Source organism: Peromyscus eremicus, chromosome 1 (assembly GCF_949786415.1).
Source record: "Peromyscus eremicus chromosome 1, PerEre_H2_v1, whole genome shotgun sequence".
NCBI lineage: Eukaryota > Metazoa > Chordata > Mammalia > Rodentia > Cricetidae > Peromyscus > Peromyscus eremicus.
In genome coordinates, this window is record NC_081416.1 from 93,572,892 (window position 1) to 93,594,304 (window position 21,413).

At 38.7% G+C, this 21,413-nt stretch overlaps 2 protein-coding genes across 2 annotated transcripts; one reads left to right on the plus strand and one right to left on the minus strand.

The window, feature by feature from the left end:
- Positions 1-1,232: 1,232 nt before the first annotated feature.
- LOC131900472 (olfactory receptor 5P56) lies at positions 1,233-2,171 on the plus strand. The gene has a single exon (XM_059251683.1). The coding sequence runs from the start codon at positions 1,239-1,241 to the stop codon at positions 2,169-2,171; it is 933 nt and encodes a 310-aa protein (XP_059107666.1). The 5' UTR covers positions 1,233-1,238.
- A 9,104-nt stretch (positions 2,172-11,275) lies between these two features.
- On the minus strand, positions 11,276-12,241 carry LOC131900479 (olfactory receptor 10T2-like). The gene has a single exon (XM_059251697.1). It carries the CDS (start codon positions 12,239-12,241, stop codon positions 11,276-11,278), a length of 966 nt encoding a protein of 321 aa, XP_059107680.1.
- Positions 12,242-21,413: the final 9,172 nt, after the last annotated feature.

Genomic DNA, 21,413 nt, shown 5'->3' on the forward strand with positions numbered 1-21,413 from the left:
TTAAGCACCTAGGATAACGACGGGCATCTAGGTTAGTGTGAAAACTGCATGAGAAGATGCTGAGAAACAGTGAAATGCAGGAAGAGGTCAGAAAGGATACTGAGTGTTGTGCCAATGAGGTTATAGTTCACCATGAAGATCTGAAAAGAAAATCAAAAGAATTAGATTTTGGCATTATCAGCTTTTTATTAGAAAGAAGTCATTATGTCATATTACTATAAAGTACAGACAGAATGCAGAATAAAAATGACCAGGAACTTAAGGCAAGTGGGTACACAGAGGATGGAAAAGGGAGCTGAAGAAAGGAAAATTGGAAATAAATTATAGACAAAAGCAATAGGATTTAACTAGATGGAGTACAATATGAGGAAGATGGCTGGGAAGTCTGACAAGTTGCAGACATGAGATTGTGAATGAATGAGCTGAGTGGGATGGGGGGCTTGGAGAGATGGCTCAGAAGTTAAGAGCACTAGCTGTTCTTGCAGTGGACCTGAATTTAATGCCCAGCACCCACATGGTGGCTCACAACTGTCCATAACTCTATTTCCAGGAAATGCAATACCCTCTTCTGATCTCCATGGGCACAAGGCATGCATCTAATGTATTGACATGCATGCAAGCACAATAATCATATACATAAAAATAAATATATATAAAAATATTAGTGGAGGGGTTGAAGAAGACTATGGAATGACAAAGTTTGAAGTGTTTATAGGATTTCTAATTGATTGGCACATGAGGAGACTCTCAAGAGATCATTGAAATTATGGACCTTGACATTGAGGGAAGGATCTCTGAAGTCAAAGTTTGAGGATACCTTGTATAAGTATTACATAAAAAGAAGAAGATAAGCCAGGCGGTGGTGGCACACGCCTTTAATCCCAGCACTTGGGAGGCAGAGGCAGACGGATCTTTGTGAGTTTGAGGCCAGTCTGGTCTACAGAGTGAGATCCAGGAAAGGTGCAAAACTACACAGAGAAACACTGTCTCGAAAAATAAAATAAAATAAAAAAGAAGAAGATAACTGAAATAAGCAGGGTGATTCTTAACTAGTCCCATTTTATTCAAAGAGGAAGGAACAAAATCCCTAATTCTGCAAACCACAGATATTTATAACTTTGTCAAAGGAAGAGATTACTATTGAATCTGTGGAATAATAAAAAAATTATAGTAAGTATGAAACAACCCTAAAGAAATGAATTTCTCATTTCCCTCAACAGGGACATTTCACATTGGAGATGGAAGCTCAAAACCACACCACCGTGACAGAGTTCATTCTTTTGGGGTTAACAGAGAATTCCACACTACTTGTCATTCTCTTTATGATATTTCTAGGAATATATGCTGTTACTTTAGTAGGCAATATCAGCATCATCACTTTAATAAGAAGCTGCCCCCAGCTCCAAACTCCCATGTATCTGTTCCTTAGCCATCTGGCTTTTGTGGACATTGGGTTTTCCACGACTATCACACCTATAATGCTTACAGGATTCCTTGGATATGGAATGGTACTCTCTGTGGCTGCCTGCGAAGCCCAATTCTGCATTGCAGTGACATTTGGGACAGCTGAGTGCTTTCTCTTGGCTGTCATGGCTTATGACCGATATGTGGCCATCTGCTCACCCCTGCTCTATGCCACACGTATGTCCCCCAGGATCTGCTTCCTCTTAGTTGGGGTTTCCTATGTAGGTGGATGTGTGAATTCATGGATGTTTACTAGTTGTCTGCTAAGTTTGTCCTTCTGTGGACCAAATCAGATAGATCACTTTTTCTGTGACTTCCCTGCTGTGTTGAAACTTTCTTGCTCAGATGTTTCCATTATTGGAATTATCCCCTCTATCTCTGCTGGATCCATCATTGTGGTCACAGTGTTTGTCATAGCTATTTCTTACACCTACATCCTCATCACCATCCTGAAGATGCGCTCCACTGAGGGCCGCCACAAGGCCTTCTCCACCTGCACATCCCACCTCACTGCAGTCACTCTCTACTATGGGACCATCACATTCATCTATGTGATGCCCAAGTCCAATTACTCTACTGAACAAAACAAAATAGTGTCTGTGTTCTACACAGTGGTGATCCCCATGCTTAACCCCCTCATCTACAGTCTGAGGAACAGAGATGTAAAGGAGGCCCTGAGAAAGGCCACCATCGGAGTATATCCATAGAGTGTAAGGATTTTACTTGTGCATACCTCTATAATTGCCTGCCATCTGCTGATCAATTGTTTGTGTAAGTTGAAATCCTATTCCTTCGCAACAACTCTCACCTTTCTACACTTCTATAGTAAGAAGACACCTTAAAATCTGTCAAGTTATAATAATACAGCAATAATTATTACTATTATGGAACTCTGCATATATCAAGATATGTTTAGTTGTCTAGTTTATGTAGCAAACAATAATTAATGCTTGGCATTTTAAGACCCTGTTATAAATAAATTATATATTAACTGATTTATCCTGACAGAAACCAAATAAAGTGGCATCATAATTTTTTATTTTGCAAAAAAATTGTCTGGACATAAGAAAATGAATGTTGATCAACCATAAACTGATGAAAGAGCAGAGATGTGAGATTGATACTAAAACTGAGAGACTTGGTCACTAATGGTCTTTGGCTTTGCATTTAGTTTCTATAATGAATCTATGAGGCTGGCATTTTAAATTATACTAAATTTACATATGAGAAAATCAAGCCTTGGAGAAATCAAGCAGTTTCTCCAGAGAAGTGAAGAGCCATTCCCTCTGATTCTATGCTCCATGCAACACAGGTGTTGATTTAATTCCTCTGGTTCTGTTTTCCACACACCTGACCTATATCATACTATGATAAATCTAATGTGAGCACTTTTGTGACATGATTTGTCCATGGTAATCAAGCCTCAGTTAGTACATCAATCTTTGGGGACAATTGGCTTTGTAAAGAAGGTCAATTTTATGCACACGATAACCAAGTTAGATGATGCTACTTGTACAAATTTGGCTAGCATTCCATTCATGTTTAAATACACATCAGAACCACATTTCTGATGTAATGGTATATATAACAATTTAGAAGACCATTTTGACCAAAGAATTTTGATTAGTGCTTCCACAACAGTCAAGGTTCTGTGTCTATGAAAAAATTAGGATAAAAAAAATCCCAGCCGGGCGTTGGTGGCACACGCCTTTAATCCCAGCGCTCAGGAGGCAGAGCCAGGCGGATCTCTGTGAGTTCGAGGCCAGCATGGGCTACCAAGTGAGTTCCAGGAAAAGGCGCAAAGCTACACAGAGAAACCCTGTCTCAAAAAACAAAACAAAAAAACAACAAAAAAAAATCCCCCCTACCAAAAAAAAAAAAAAACAGAGATAATGTTACAGGTTACACTGCACAATTTTCTTGCAGAAAGTACACATCACATCATCATGACTTCTGGAAAAGTAGGTGAAAATGGCTTTCACATGGGAATCCCGGAGCACAGGCTCAGTTTAGTGTTTATCTTTTAAAGCAAAAGTTAGAACCTCATTCCTTAGGACAATAGGGCTGGAGACATCAGGGTTTGGAGATATTTTTTAGAAACTAACAAAATGAATATATTTATGGTTTACTAAGCAAAACTTTAGAGTACAATATTAGTTAGAGGATAATACAGAACAAATGAAAACTAACAGATATAAGTGAAAATTATAACAATGTTATACCAGCCATTAAACTTCTCATATCTTAATATTTATTTACTTTAAATACATACTAAAAAGTAGACATTAAGTAATTTATGGAAAGGACCTGTCACACAGTGGAACTGAAAACCATGCAACTGTCCTAAGAGGGCATTCCTTCTCCTGTTCATGGAGAACAAAGCTTCAGTCATAAAAAAAAAAAAAAAAAAAAAATCTCTGTGAATAAGTCGTTTCCTTCTCCAGTTAAGCACCTTGCACAGATGAGAGATACAGACCTCCAAGGGCTATTTTTGCCAGTTTTGTTGGAAACACAACTGTTGGACACAATCTCAACATTTATTAAATGCCAGGTATCATGCTTGTGTGGAAACAATTAAGCCACTGTCTCACCTAAAGTAATTAAAATACTATATAGAAGTCACATGTTTCCAGAAGTGCTTGGTCATTTACACATACAATACAAACAAAAACAAAGAGGTGCAATAGGCCATAAGAGGGGACACTTTTATCAATCAGGATTGTAGAATAGTGTTTTCTTTAAGAAACAGGACTCAAATTGCTCAGGAAATAAGGCCAAGTTCCCTATGGTTAGAATATGTGTATCCCTCAATATTGTTTTTTAATATAATTGAGGTAGGTTGGATCTGATTTAAAGAACCATATAAAGATCCACAGTAAGGCCTATTTTAGTGGGTCAGCCTGTAAGTGAAGAAAAATATTCTGATGGATTTATGTTGAAGAACATAATTGTGTAGCCAGACAATTATTTTCTACAACAAAATAAAACACATTCAGGTCCTTGACTAGTCCAAAGAGATGTAGAAATGATGATGGACAATGTGAACCCTCAAGACATTTAATGCAGGTGGCATGTAGGGCAAATGATTCAAACATTTCCTATTCTTCATTCTTGCTTACTGTCTCAGTGGAATGCTAGTGCTTGGATGCCTCAGAATAGATTCAGTTGCTTCACTGTGGGGTAGGAAGAAAGAGATCCAAGACACCTAAAGAAGGCTCACTTCCTCTTACTAATTTACTGAGTTCTGAAATAATTTTATTCCTCTTCAATAAAATGAAGAACAAGTGGAAATAATCATTTCATTACTTCCTGCTCTGTCCACCAAATCTAACACTTGTTTTCAATTTGAAAGTTTATCAGGAAGTACATTCTAGTGTACTAACTCTACCGAAGCATGTAAGCTATCTGTTCTGTTCATTGGATATTCAATTAGGAAACAAACATCTTCACTTTCCATATACAAAGGATGAGTGTTGGAAAGCACACCATAGTTTATGTATGTCCCCTGGAGAAGGACAATCAGACCTTAAAGACATAGGACATTTCTGTACAACAAACTCAAGAACTTTTTTGTCAAAGAGATAAACAACAGTGGTCCCCAAGACCTTGTCATATTTGACGAGAACCTCTTTTCTCTTGTATGATGCACACAGGTACCCAACATCACCCTTACTATGTGTAGGGATTAAATTCCTTGGTCAGTGGGGACATTCAATTATTCATCCTATAGAATACATAGCCTCGCCGGGCGGTGGTGGCACACGACTTTAATCCCAGCACTCGGGAGGCAGAGCCAGGCGGATCTCTGTGAGTTCGAGGCCAGCCTGGGCTACCAAGTGAGTTCCAGGAGAGGCGCAAAGCTACACAGAGAAACCCTGTCTCGAAAAACCAAAAAAAAATAAAATTAAAAAAAAATTTAGAATACATAGCCTCCAGATATTTATAAAAGTAAATGGAATAAACATACTTATAAAATCCCATCATAATCCCATGTCAGCACTCTGCTCTTAAATGGTAAGTAAAAGGGCTTTGGGTTAAGATGACTTTTCATTTGTTCAAGAAGAAATAAATTTACAAACTAATTTTGTTCATTTCATCACTTACCCTGTAGAGAGCTTGCCATCCACAGGAGAGGCACTGCAATGGCACCTGTTCAAATAAGCCAGTCTGCCCAGGGTAACTAGGAGTGTGGAGATGGTTTGTGGCAGCCAAAACCATTGCTGAGTTTGAGGAGCTGAGACTATAAAAATGTCATCAGAATAAAAGGCAGGTATTTGGTTGGGAAAGGCTCTCACTTCTGTTCTTATTTACATTGTAGGTGACTGATGCATTGAGAGCAAGAGTATTTGAGCAGTTAGAGTCTCTGATTCAAGCTCAGAAGCCTGAAGCTAGTAGAAACCTCTGGACCTTAATTATCCAGTGAGGACAAAGGGAAAATTAAAAATAAGTCAGTGTATTACACATACTGATGGCTTAGTCAGGTATTGAGAAGGTGTTAGAGACCATACTTGCTTACTGTGGATTTATGATAAGGTCTTTTGACATGTTGTAACACTATAATTCTTTTCAGATCATGGAGTTATTATTGAAAATCTGCCGGCATTTAATTTTCATTTAATTAAAAATGTTTCCTACCCCTAAAGTGTGACCAAATGTCTCTGTTATTTGCATATAATCATCTTTATTAATCTCACAACAAAACTGCAATGGACACACACTCCCATTGTCTAAGTACAGAAACTGATATTCGAAAGGATTAGCTATCAAGTGTGAGTCAGCAGAGCTGGAAAATGTGAAACAAAACATTGGCTTTGTTCAGCTCTGTTCTGCAACTCTGTGCAGTCAGCACAGACCTCCTCTAAATGGCATCATAGTGAAAGTGGGGTGGCCACCTTGAGCTGTGATAGAGACAAAGGACAAACAGCACAAGCAATGCTCAGCACTTAGACTTATTCTTCAGGCTTAACTATTTTCTGAGTCTCAGAAACGATTTCAATATGTCTCAATAGTCCATTGCAGTGGAGTGACCAAAGAATGGTGGATTCTGAATTTTAGAAAAAGGAAGGCATCAGAAGTGTAATAGCTCTGTTCATGATTTCAATTATTTATGTATAAGATAGTTAAGCACAGTGCCAGTACAGGCCAGAAGAGGGCATCAAATCTCCTGAGACTGGAGTAACAGACTGTTCTGAGTCAGCATGTAGGTGCTAGGGATTGAAGCCGGGTACTCTGGAAGAGTAGCTGGTGCTGTTAACTGCCCAGCCACCTCTCCCTCCAGTCCTGAAAACACAATTTTTTTTCCTTCATTTTTCTTTATTAAGAAAATTTCTACTCACTCTACATACCACCCACAGATCCCATCTCTTCCCTCCTCCCACCACCCAGCCCTCCCTCCCAAGCCACTTCACATCCCCACAACTCCCAAATCAAGGTCTCCCATGGGGAGTCAGCAGAGCCCAGCACACTGAGCCTAGGCAAGTTCAAGCCCCTCCCCACTACACCAAGGCTGCTGTGCAAGTCATCATACCACAGGCACTGGGCTCCCAAAAGCCTGCCCATGCACCAGGGATGGATCTCGATCCCCCTGACTGGGTGCTCCCCAAACAGTTAGAGCCAAACAACTGTTTTCTGTATCCACAGGGCCTAGTCCAGTCCCATGGGAGCTCCACAACCACTAGTCTACAGTTCATGGGCTTCTGCCAGTGTGGCTGCTCATCTCTGTACATCTTCCCATCATGATCTTGATGTCCCCCCACATGAAGAACCCCTCCTCTCTCTCATCAATTAGATTCCCGGAGCTCAGCCTGGTGCCTGGCCTTGGATCTCTGCATCTGCCTCCATCAGTCACTGGACAAAGGCTCTATGATGACCGTTAGGGTATTTACTAGACCAGTCACTAGAGTAGACCAGTCCAGGCACCCTCTAGACCACTGCCAGCACTCCCAGGTGGGGTCATCTTTGTGGATTCCTGAGAGCCTCTTCCTATTCCCATGATGTCCTCATCTATTATGGTATCTCCCTCCTTGCCCTCCCACTCTGTCCATGTTCCTGCTCAACCCTCCCATTTCCCTATGTTCTCATCCCCCACTCCTCACCCTCCACCACCCACCACCCACTGCCAGTCCACTCATGTAGATCTCATCCACTTCTCCTTTGCTGGGCCATGCATGTGTCCCTCCTAGGGTCTTTCCCTGTTAGCTAGCCTCTCTGGAGCTGTGGATTGCAGTCTGACCATCCCTTCCCTCACATCTAGTATTCACTTATGAGTGAATACATACTATGTTTGTCCTTCTGAGTCTGGGTTACCTCACTCAGGGTGATATTTTCTAGTTCTGTCCATTTGCAAGCAAATTTCATGATATAATTTTTTTTAACTGCTGAGTAGTACTCCGTTGTGTGTATGTGCCACATTTTCTTTAACCATTCTTCAGTTGAGGGGCATCTAGTTTGTTTCCAGGTTCTTGATATTATGAATAATGCAGATATGAACATAGTTGAACAAGTGTCCTTGTGGTAAGATTGAGCATTCCTTGGGTATATGCCCAAGAGTGGTATGGCTGGGTCTTGAGAAAGACTTATTCTCACCTTTCTGAGAAAGTGCCATACTGATTTCCAGAGTGGCTGTACAAGTTTGCACTCCCACCAACAGTGGAGTAGTGTTCCCCTTGCTCCACATCCTCTCCAATGTAAGCTGTCTTCAGTGTCCAAAAACACAATCTTAATGATAGCGATAACATCAAAAATAGTGGGATACCTGTTACTACAGTACTTATACTCACTGGTGATCATCAAAGAAATAGACAGAAGACATTCTTGACCAAGCTGCATCCATCCCACTATTGCTTCTCTGCACTTCACCATGCGCTCAGTCAAAGAGCTGAGTCCCATCAGTGGAGAAACTCAATGTTTACTCTAAGGGAAGAAATTTGAAAATATTTAAGAAGTTGGTCCATTGAAGAACATATAATACTGATATTACTGTTTTAGTGAGAATTTGAATTCTCAAGAAATTGCAATAGTATTGTTAGCAGAAGTTTGTATTTCTATAAACTATAACTAGTACACATGAGTAAAAGGTGTAGACTTCTGTTAATATGGTTCTTGAATTGTATAAAATCTGAAACAAGCATATGCTATAGGGAGAGGCATTCAAAAAGTAACTGAAGGTGCCTAAGAAGCTTTGTGAGTATCATGATAAAGGGTTTGAGAAGCATTACATATTTTACTCTGATGATTTCTCAGAAACATGGGAAATAATCCTTCATCAAAAAGAAATGAGAAGTCAACAAAACACTCAATAAGTCAATGAACATTAGGAAACAATTTGGTTTAATTTTTCCTTACTGAAAACCATGGAGATAAACATATTTTGAACATAGAACATAATTCTTTCAAATTAAAACCTTAAGGAAAATAGCAAGAATGGGATTATCATTTATACTTACATTTATCATATTTTGTCATGCTATTCCCACGATGCTTGATTCAAGTTCTGGGATTTCTGTTTCTGACAGCTAAAGGTTGTAGAAGATGAGTGTCCAAAAATAATTATTATTAATTATTGCCTATCCACTCAGTGTGTTATTACACAAATCTCAAAATTATATCTTCAGTTATAATGTAAACCAATTCTTATGATGCAGGCCAAACTAAAAACAACAGTTTTAAAAGTATATCTAAGTCAAGCATGGTGGCGCATGCCTGTAATCCCACCAGCTGGGTAGCTGAAGCAGGGAGATCAGGGCTTTTATGCCAACCTGGAATACCTAGTGCTATCTTGTTTCAAAAGGAACTATAGTGTATATATGTGAGTTCATGTGTGCATGTCTGGGTGTGTATCATGTACTAAAAGGCATATTAAAATGTAAAGTGAAAATACTAGGAAATATACAACATTTCTAATGTTTGACACATGCTAATAACTACAGTTCAAAGAAAAATTTCTTTTGAATATTTCTGGTGTCTTTTTTCTGATATTGTTATACAGTTTTTATTGAGAAACAAAATAAGCCATCATATATATATATATATACATATATATGTTAAATTAACATATTTTATTGATTCTTTGGAAATGTCACATCATACACCCCAATCCCAATCCCACCACATCTGCCCCTCACCCCTCCATAGAATCCACCAAGAAGAAAATTTTAAAAATATGAATTAAAAACAAAACAAGTAAACAAAAAACCCACTTTGCTCCACCATCTTTCCCACCTCTCCAACACCTCTTCATTCATCTTAGTGGCATTGAAAGCTGTGGCACATCATGCAGTATACCCTTTTGTCCACTTTACTTGGGAAGTTCATTGCAATAAGTTGTTGGTCTAGTTCAAGGCCTCTGGCTTCTGGTACACAATCAATACTGGACTCTCAGGGATACTCATCTCAGATATCCTACTGTCATGGAGTCATGGAGATCCATGTGACCTTTGGTGACAACATGGGCCATGAATGTCAACACAGATGCAGGCTGCAATAGGACTATCTACTCAAACATGATCCTCAGCATGGCCCTGATGTCAGCATGGCCCCAGGTAGTAACAGACATTTATTTTTGTTAGGGTTCACAGATCACCCCACAAAAGACCACCATTCACATATGCAAAGGCAAAAGTGTTTATTTCTCCAGAAAAAAATAAATGTAATAAATCATATAAATGACCTCAAGGACAAAAATCATGTTATCAATTCAATAGATGCAAAAAAAGCCTTTGAAAAACAGTCAGCATGCCTTCATGATAAAAGTTCCAGACAGAGTAGGACTGGAGAAGAACAAACTTCAACAATAAAGGCTATATATGACAAACTGCAGCCAACACTATCATAAATGGATAAAACCTCTAAACAGTCCCACTAAAATCAGGAGACAGGACTGTCCTCTGCCCCCACTCTTTTTCAATACAATTCAAGAATTGCTGTGATTTAGAGGTTTAGAGTAAGTTAGTGACAATTCCATCTAACTTTTATTTCTTTGCTGCAAAACGCAAAGAGCTTTTTGACAGCTCTTATCTACAATGTCAATGGTATGGTAAAATATATATTTCTTTTAGGGTCACTTCTTTTATCAGTTTTTTATATTTTTTAAAAAATTACAACCCTCTTCCCCTATATGTTTGTATAAAGTTCTAGCAAAATACTTTCTTAAAATTCTTTGTCATTTTTCTGCATTGTGGTCATTTCTCCAGGTCAACTCTAAACATGTGGGTGTGCTATGTTGTTTCCGTTGTAACTTTATTCCTACTTCCCTTCTTTCTGTCTCTGTCACTTCCTCTTTCTCTATCTTTTACTGTTCATTATAATATTTTTTCTTGTACAAAGGCAAATGTTATGAAACATGATTTTTTGAAACAAATTTTGTTATGTCTACTATATGCTGTCTCTCTATATATGTACATTCAAATATATAATAGTATCCTAATATTTTAAAATCCCATCTAGTTTTTAATTGTTTCTTTTATTTTGAGATTATAATATAATTATGTCATTTCCCCTACCCCATCTTTCCTCTGAACCCTTCCATATACTCTTCCTTGCTCTCTTTCAAGTGCATAGTCTCTTTTTTAAAAAATAAATTGTTTTTACATACATAAATATTCCTACATATATAAATCCAAATTGTTCAGTCTGTGTAATGTTACTTATATGCTTGTTTTCAGGGTTAATTACTGGTTTTGTAGTAAGAAAAATATGAGAATAAAACCCATCATACAATTGGACAACATTTCAACTGTTTTATGCACTGTCATGATTTTTATTGGAAGTACTCCACTTTTCCACATTTATTTAACAAAATCATATTGACTTTTCAGATGTTCTGAGCTCTTTTATTTACCATTTGAGGGAAGCCCTTAATTACATGACCCAGTATTTTCCTCAGAGCTGTCTGCATGTCTTTGTTTCTTAGACTGTAAATGATGGGGTTGAGGAGAGGCGTCAGAACGGTGTATGTCACTGCTAGCAGTGTGTCATTCCTGAATGTGTCACCATTCTTGGGCCTCAGATAGACAAAACAAGCAAACCCATAATGTATGAACACCACAGTGAAATGAGAGGAGCAAGTTGAAAAGGTCTTATACCGTCCTCTGGCAGAAGGCATCTTCACAACTACTGTCACAATGAAGATATAAGAAACCATGATCAAAATAAAGCTGCCCACCAACACAAAGATGGTGAATGCAAGGAGAATCATTTTCTGAAGAAAAGTGCAGTTACAGGCAAGGGCAACCACAGGTGCAATGTCACAAAAAAAGTGTTGAATGATGTTGGAGTTACAAAAGGACAAGTTGAATATTATGATGACAATGTACAGAGAAACTGAGAAGCCAAGCACAGCAGAGGCCATGATGAGCTGAAGGCAGATCTTTTTAGTCATAAAAATGGGATAATGCAGGGGATTGTGGATGGCAGTGTAACGGTCATAGGACATGGCAGACAAGATGAAACAGTTGTTGGCAGCCAATCCAAAGAAGAAAAACATCTGTGTGGCACACTCAGGGAGAGAAATGGTCTTGCTCTCTGATACCAAGTCCACTAACATTCGCGGTAGGATCACCATAGTGGTGCAGGTTTCTGAAAAGGACAGAGCAAAGAGGAAAAAGTACATGGGGGTGTGAAGGTTGTGGTTGAGCTTGATGGCCACCATGATGGATGCATTTGCCAGGAGGATGGTCACATGGGAGAGGAGAATCACAACAAAGAGCAGATTCTGCAGTTCTGGGAAGCTGGAAAATCCCCACAGAATGAATGTGGTCACTGTGGTGTAATTGTCCATCCTCCTGGTGGTAGCAATTTTGCCCCAGAAGTTAATGTGTGCTTTAGGTCAAGACTGAGGCGACCGCCTAAGTGCTCTGATATCAGCTGGCCTTCAAACAGGGGTTTCTGTTCAATGGTCAAAGAAGTGCTAATGAGAGAGCATGTAAAGGGTGACTTAAATACCTGTGGCTGAATTCAAGGTCAGAAGCAAATATAACAAGAAGAGAGATTCTAAATGATTAATTTATAAATTATGTGTAGTTTCAAACATTTTTTAACAGTCCTCTCTACTCTACCTCACCTTGCCTGTTTTTTCCCTTGTTAGAGAAAACTTCACAAGACAAGAAAGTACTTAAAAAGTGCTCATGTTTTCACCCACCAGTGCAAGACTAACATCTGTAAAATGTGTGTATGATCTAGTCCAAACTTGGTCACATAGGGCTTTGTAGTATTGACTGTACAATCAAATGAGGTGCAGGAAAATTATCTGCAGACTTACAAACATTCTCTCAAAATCATCTTGTATTCCCTGTGCTGCAAGAACACAGCAGCTGTATGGATGAAGTTGTACCAATGAGTAGATCTGGTAAATAAACTTACCACGTTGAAATATACACGAGATTCTTCTCTATAGCAATAACATGAAGCTGGGAGGCTTTGGATAACTGTCTCTGAAACAGGTACATTATTGGGTTATAAAGTATTAGTTTCTTTCTGGTGGCATATTTGTAATATGATCATGAAGTCCTGGTCCATTTTTGAGTTTTTAAGAAAGCTTCCAATATATTTTACAACTAATGTTCTTGTGAAGAAGTTAGCTTTAAAATGTAGATGTGGTAAGAATTAACTCATGTTCTTCATGCCATTTTCCCGTATTCTCATTAGTTATTGAAATAGTCACACTATATGAAGTGACTGTATAAAAGTAACTAGAATACAACATGGGGTTTAATTACAGGCAATTTTTAGGGGAGAAAAGAAAGGCAATGGGAAGACATAGTTGTGGGGTGTGGGGTTAGGAAAAGAAAGGGGTTCATTGGGTGGTCTTCTGAAAAAATACATCTGTAAGTGGAACATACTGACATGTAACTGTAATCCTCATTACTCAGAAATCTGAGGCAGGGGGATTTCTCCAGCCTGAGAATTCATGGTCAGCTTGAGCAAATTTATGAAAAGAAAAAAGGAAACAAATAATATAAAAGGAAATTATTTTAACTAAATAGTATCTTTGTTACATCTTGAATTTCAAGAAATAAAATATAAATGAGGCACCCCAATAACCAGAATTTTCTTATCCCTAGAAATGAGGTAGTCAGACTGTATGCCAGACAGAATTTCCTCATTCAACTTCCCCAACAATTGTGTGTGATATTTCAATCCTTATATCACAGAAATTGAAACCAAGGCACAGGGTACAAAACTACCAAAACTATCAAAACTCAGTGCATTGATTCTACCAATAGTTTAATATGTATGACTTGTCAGACCTGGGTTTGATGAGAAAGATGCCATGGAATGACATTTAGATGAGTTGCCCTGCCTATGATAGAGAAAGATACAATCCATTTAAACAACACAAAGTGATTGAAGAATATACTACCTTCTACTGTGGAATCAGGAATTCCTTTCAGTGTTGTGATGGAAGATGGTTAGCTGCTCGTCTTTTAAAGGTCTGGGGGAAAGTATGTCAGATATTTAAAAAAAAACAGTAAAGATCCTCATCATGGGAAAGAGCTACTCATATTCAAAGAATATCATGTACTTGGTGTAATTGGGTTATGCCTTCTTGAATGCCTACTACATCTGAGAGTAATAGTATTGTGCTCACACTTGAGGTAAGAGTGCAGTGGCTTAAATTTGGAAGGTAGAATAGTTTGTTAAAGATGGATCTGGTATTCACACACAGATGATGTGCCTCTGAATGGAGAAGCTGTCCCTGTAAATACAAATGCCATAGAGTAACACTCAAGTTCTACCAGTCCCCATAATCTTCTCACAACAACCTTCCCTCTATGGGGGAACTTCCTGATGTCCACCAAGCCTGTCATGTTCTGTCCTCACTCTTTAATACATTGCTGCTCTGACTTGCACTGCTCTCCCCTCTCCTCATTCATCTTCGGCTCTTAAACCACAGCCTTTTCTTCCAATCCAATTCAAATATTGTCTATTTAAGAAGCCTACTAAGCACTGTGATTGAGTTAATGAATTTTTCTACATGGCATCTGATTTTATTATGACATTGTACATGGTCAGTTCCTACAAGTTTCAGGGCAGAGGAAGAGTTTATCATTTTGTAACTCCTCCCTGAGGTCAACAGGACCAGCAAGCTAAAATACCCTGAAATTGCCAAAAGAAGGAGAAATGAAGAAAAAAAGTCACATCTTCTAAGTTAGCATGGAGGTCAGAGAAACAGTTAGAAAGCCCCGAGTGTCTGGGAAGCATTGCTTGTGAGGCTGAGCTGCACATATGGGTTTGGATAGCACAGGCTCCCATGCTCAGGGGATAAGTATCATCAGAAATACATGGCCAGAATAGAAAAGAAATACTTTGTCTAAGAATAAAAACCTCATATTCATTCAGCTCTGACCTTAATTTTTTTCTAATACTATACAAGTGAATTTTAAAATGTGTCTAAAAAATATTCTTCTACACAGCAGTTCCCTTTTGGGTCACCTTAATGTAAGTAGATTAGTAAATACTAGGGAAAGAACACAAAAAGGAACTCCCAAGAATGGGAGTGGTCTAGTGAGCTGAGGAAAGCATTCAGAAAGCTGAGAGGATTGGGGATGGAGAGGTGACTTGGAAGATAAGAACACTTACTGCTTTTGTAAAGGGCTGGAGTGAACCCAGCACCCAGGTCAGGTGACTCACAACCACCTGTAGCTCCAGTTCCAGGAGATCTGACTCCTTCTTCTGGCCTCCACCAGCACCTGTACTCATGTGCACAGATACACAAACAAAAATTAAAAATCATTCTTTAAATCTGAGAAATGTTTATTTTTCACACAGTCTGCGCCATGCCAATTCTGCAGTTGAAAGGGAAACAATTAATTTTCATCCCCCAAAACCCTAGATAGACCCCAGTTTTTCCAGACCCCACTCTTGCAATGAGACTTGGAGAAGTTAGTTTGACATATTTCTTTGAATCAGCGAGGAGATCTACAGGGATTTTACCCTTAGTCTTGATTTGAAGTTACTTTGTCCTTCACCATTTGAAAACTCAAGGGTGCTGTTAACCACTGAACTTTCTAGAGGCATTTAAAATGTTGGTCAGGTGAAGAGTGTATTGTCCACCAGAATGTACTGCAGGTACAACTAATTCCTATTTGTTGGGTGACTTTCAGTGGTAAAATATATTGACTATTTGTTACCAGTCTTTGGGAAAGTGTACTTACCTTTCTTCAAACCTAATTTGATTTCAACTCAGATGCATGGCAGTTACTGATATTTTAACTGTCCAGAAAAATTGAGGCTAGGTTTTATTGAGTTGCAGGTGGTAGAAAATATTTAAAAAAGAGAGAGAGATCCGCCAGGCAGTGGTGGTGCATGCCTTTAATCCCAGCACTGAGGAGGCAGAGCCAGGCGGATCTCTGCAAGTTCGAGGCCAGCCTGGTCTACAGAGTAAGATCCAGGACAGGCACCAAAACTACACAGAAACCTAAAAAACAAAACAAAACAAAAAACAAAGAGGGGTTGGGAATTTAGCTCAGTGGCGCAAGGCCCTGGGCTCGATCCTCAGCTAAAAAAAAAAAGAGAGAGAGAGAGAGAGAGAGAGAGAGAGAGAGAGAGAGAGAGAGAGAGATCCATGGATTTTGTTTTATATTTTTTATCTAGAGTTGTATTTCCAGGTTTCATGTACAGATTTTCCCTTAATTCCACCATAAGAATGCTTGTTGAGCTTATAAATCATAATCACATAGTGATGATATCAAATGGTCCAAGGAATGAGTAGCAAAGTGATAAATAATGAGAAACACAGGAAGAAGACAGCTGCCAGTGGTGTATAGTGAAATTTAACCACAGATGAAACAATGGAAATAGAAGAACCATTTTATTTATAAATATATAGAAGTATATTTTCAAATACACATATATACATATGAATTTTATACATCATATATTTTATATGTATTTAAAAATATATCACACATTTCCAGCCCAGTGGTATCCTTATTATCTTTATCATATTCTCCCTATTAACCCTCACAAGGATTTGGTAATTAGTAGATGTTAAAAATAAATATTCATGGCAGATAGAAATGAAAATTAAATTCACACCTCATACCAAAGAAGGATAACATCTAATCTTTTTAAAATAATGAGGGGAGCTGTATGTAGAACTTACACATCATGCAGTCTTCTTCAGTCCTTTCTGCAATGTTATTTAAGAAAAAATTTTAAGACAGTTTCCCCTGTGCATGCCTGTGGTGAGTTCACTTCTACCTGAAGTTGAGTTCTCTTATGACAACAGGGCAGTGTCTTTCCAGATCCTGTGGCTGGAGCTAAGTTTGGTGCACCCCTAATGAGATCCACAAGGCCACCTGAGACCATTACCCCTTGCATCACTTAGAGCTTTCTGTCCCCAGCAGGAGAACAGCCCCCTGTAGACCTAGAACTCTTTCTGATGTCCACAGATATTTTTTAATTTCATTTTTTTACTTTGTTCTTGTCAATCTAAAAAAAGGAAAATGATTGAAATTCAACTTGTTGAAGCATGTTTGAAAATGGATGAGTCCTCAAAGGGCATTTTACTTCTTATTTAGTACCAGTCTTTATATTTCTGAAAACCCACCAAGGCTTAAGAGTCTTAGGTCCTATGTAGATGTCCAGGAAAAGTTCTCATCAAGTAAGGCTATCACCTGAGAATTCACCTAGAAGAAATTTGGGGAAGAGAAAGAACACATGGAGAAAGTGGTTGACATGACTGCTCTCTCATGAAGCAACTCTTGGTAATAGGCCTTTCTGAAACAGAAAATCCACTGTCACCAACTATTACATATTGGTTCACAATTTTTGTAATGAATTATTTTGACATTTTTTAAGCATAATGCCACACTGCAACAATTACACTGAGAGTGTTAGTATATTTACTTCTTAGATTTTCCTGCATGGTGGTACACAATACACTGCTCCATGTCTTACTGCATTTAAACAATTATACCATATCCACTGATAATAAGACTCAGAAGAAATAAGAGATGCACTGACTGCCCTGTTCACTCTTGTGTGTGATTACTGATGATAGTTGATGTTTGAAAGCTGAAATGAATATTCAGCCTCTCTACAGGTGTATGGAGTGTCGACTCCACAAGTAAACATCCATGAGAATCTAATCATGCCACAAAGCCTTTTGATGTTCCCCTTGATTGTACTAGATGTCTGCATGTGGAAGAATATTAACAGATCCATACTTATCACCCCATATGAAACTCAAGTGCAAGTGGATCAAACACCTCAACATAAAACCAGATACACTGAACCTGATAAAAGAGAGAGCAGGGAATATCATCAAACTCATTGGCACAGAAGAGTTTCTGAACAGAACATAACATGGGCACTTATATCAACAATTAGTAAATGGAACCTCATGAAACTAAAAAGCATTGCAAAAAAAACACTGTCATTTGAGCAAATAGGCATCCTACAGAATAAGAAAAGATTTTCACCAACTCCACATTCAATAGAGAACTAGTATCCAAAATATATAAAGAACTTAAGAAACTAGATATTAAAAAAACAAATAATCAAATTTTAAAACGGGGTAAGGTCTAAACAGAATTCTAAGTAGAGCAATCTCAAATGGCTGAGAAACACTTAAAGAAATGTTCAACATCCTTAGCCATCAGAGAATGCAAATCAAAACTACTTTAAGATTCCATCTTATACCTGTCAATAACACAGCTGACAGCTCATACTGGGGATAATCTGGAGCAAGGGAAATCCTCATCCACTGCTGGTAGGGGAGCAAACTTGTACAATCACTATGAAAATCAATATGGTGATTCCTCAAAAAGATGGGAATAGATTTACCACAAGTGCAGCAACACCACTCTTAGGCATATTCACTTCATCCTACTGTAGTTGAAGTTTTCCTGTGTCCACCCAGCCCCTGCAGCCACTCAGACCCAAGTAAACACACAGAGACTTATAATGCTTATAAACTATATGGCTGTGGCAGGCTTCTTGCTAGCTAGTTCTTATATCTTAAATCAACCCATTCCTATTAATCTATAAGTTGCCATGTGGCTTGTGCTTACCAGTACTTTACATCTTGTTTCTCATGGTGGCAGTGGCTGACAGCATCTCCTGACTCACCCTTCCACTTCCCAGAATTCTCCTCTCTCTTTATAACACCTATACTATACTTCCTGCTTGGCTACCAGCCAATCAGCATTTTATTTATCAATCAATCAGAGCAACACATTCACAGCATACAGAAATACATCCCCAGCAGCCTACCACAAGGACATTTGCTCAAGCAAGTTGATTGCTGCTTATGATGGTTTGAATAGGTTATGGTCCCCATAGACTCCTATGTTTGAATGCTTGGCCCATAGAGAATGGCCCTCTTAGGAGGTGTTGCCTTGTTGGAGTAAGTGTGGCATTGTTGGAAGAAGTGTGTCACTGTGGAGGTGGGCTTTGAAGTCTCACATATATTCAAGTCATGCCTAATATGGCAGTTCAGTTCCTGTTGCCTGTCTAGAATTCTCATCTCCTTTTGCAGTACCATGTCTGTCTGCACACCTCCATGTCCTACCATGGTGATAATGGACTAAAGCTCTGAAATTGTTATGAGTTGCCATGGTCATGGTGTCTTTTCACAGCAATAGAAATCCTAACTAGACACTGCTCTATTCATAATATTCAGAAATTGTAAAAAGCCTAGATGTCCCTCATCAGAAGAATGAATAAAGAAAATGTGGTAATACACAGTAGAGTATTAATCAGATGTTAAATTTTTTTTTAAAAAGACACCATGAAATTTTCAGGCAAATGGATGGAACTAGAGAAAGTCATCCTTAATGAGATTACCCAGACACAGAAGGATAAATAGGGTATGTATACACACACACACACACACACACACACACACACACACACACCATTAAGTAAATACCAAGCTACAAACTGTAGACCCAGAGAGATTAGGTATAGAGGAAGAGACTAGGGGGACACATAGATCTCCCTAGGAGGGGAAAATATAATAGATTTTATGGGTGAACTCAGGGCAAGGGGATATTAGAATGGAGGATCAGGTGGGGAGTGGGAGAGGAAAGGGGGTTGAAGGAGGGAATACAGCAGAGGAGACAGATGGAAGTGTCTCATTTGAGGGATGGTATGGAAATCTAATGCAGTGGAATCTTTCTAAAATATCATAAGGTAATCCTAATGAAGTGTCTAAATAATAGGGGAGGCTAAGTCCCAACTGGCCATCTCTTGTCAGTACTGGGACTGGGTTACATCCAATTGAGTTGTTGGACAAAGGAATCTCATGGAAATCCCCATGTAACCCAGGTGTTGCCAAGACAATAGGTTACTCTCCACAAACTGATAGCAAGGACCTTTGCAGAAAATAGCACACAATTCATTGAACACAGAGAGGTTGAGCTGATGCCTACATAGAACCTTCACCCCTACATTCTAATGTCTTTGGTATGGGAAGCTCTGCAGGCTACCAAAAGAGAAGTGTAATCACCAACCCAGTCGCAAATCTTTTGGTCTATAATGCTGTCCTGCCTGCAAAATATTCTTAGGGAAATGTTAGCATGAAGCTTATGGGAGTAACCAATCAATGTCTGATTTTACTTAAGGCCCACTCTGCAAGATGGAACCCATACCCAATACTACGTGAGTGACCAAGAACCAAAGACTAAATAGACAAGAGGCCTAAGATAAAACCAAATAATACTGGTCTTAAAAAGAAAGAAAATGTAGTGTTATAATGATGCTCTCTATACTCATAGATCAGTGCCTTGTTTGGTCATCATCAGAGAAACTTCCTCCTACAGCAAATGGGAAAAAATACAGAGACCCACAACCAGACATAAGCACAGAAAGAAAGACCTTGGAACACTCAGCTATAAATTGGATGCTTCTATCAAGTCCTTCCCCTCAGGGCTCAGGGAACCCTGTAGAATATGAGGCAGAAAGAGTGTAAGAGCCAGAGGGATAGAGGACACCAGGAAGGCAAGACCCTCTAAATCAACCAAGCAAAATTTATATGAACACACAGAGACTGAAGCAGTATGCACAGGGCCTATAAGGGTCTATGCCAGGTCCTCTAAATATATACTGTGGTTTCAATTTAGTGTTTTTATGGTATTCCTGAGTACGTGAATGAATGTGTCTTTGACTCTTGTGCCTTCTCTTGGGCTCTATTTCTTCTGTTGGTTTGACTTGTCCAACTTCAATGTTATGGTCTAAGTTTTAACTTACTATATTGTAGTGTTGTCTTCTTCTCATCTCTTAGAAGCCTGTTCTTTCTAAGTGAGAGGCAGAAAGGGAGTAGATCCAGATGGGAGAGGAGGGAGGGGAGGAATGGGGAGGAGTAGTGGGAGGGAAAAGTATAACCAGGATATATTGTATGAGAAAAGAATTTGTTTTCAATAAAAGGGAGGAGGAGATGTACTGAAGTTCTGCTCAGTCTGTAGGAGGAAGAACTACATTACAGATCTTCACATGACAGTGAAAATGTTTAGGGGGCATGGGGACTAGAATTTCTGTCACCACATTTTTGTAAAGGACATTATGCACTTATAACAAATTTACATTTGTTTTATCATTTAATTTTTATGCATATATATATATATAATCTTTTAGGTATGTGTTCAAGAAAATTATAGATATCAGTAAATTTCCCTATAATTATTTCTGTTTACAAATTAATAGCAACAATTCATTATTTCTATCTGCTTTATAGTCTGCATTTTAATGCAAATTTATATGAAGTAAAATATACAAACATTCCATGTTTGATTACTATGCTAGGTTGTCTAACTAGCTTATTTCTCACCAACCTGAGAACCTCACCGACAGCCCTCCACAGTCAGTAGGCACAAATCTATGGGTATAGCAGAATATCATTAGAAATCATTTCATTGACTTTTTTTGTTAGTCTTGTTTGGTTCTATCCTAGATCTCCAGACTATCCAGTCTCTGGGTCCTGGACCTCTGGGCAGTGTCAGGGTGGG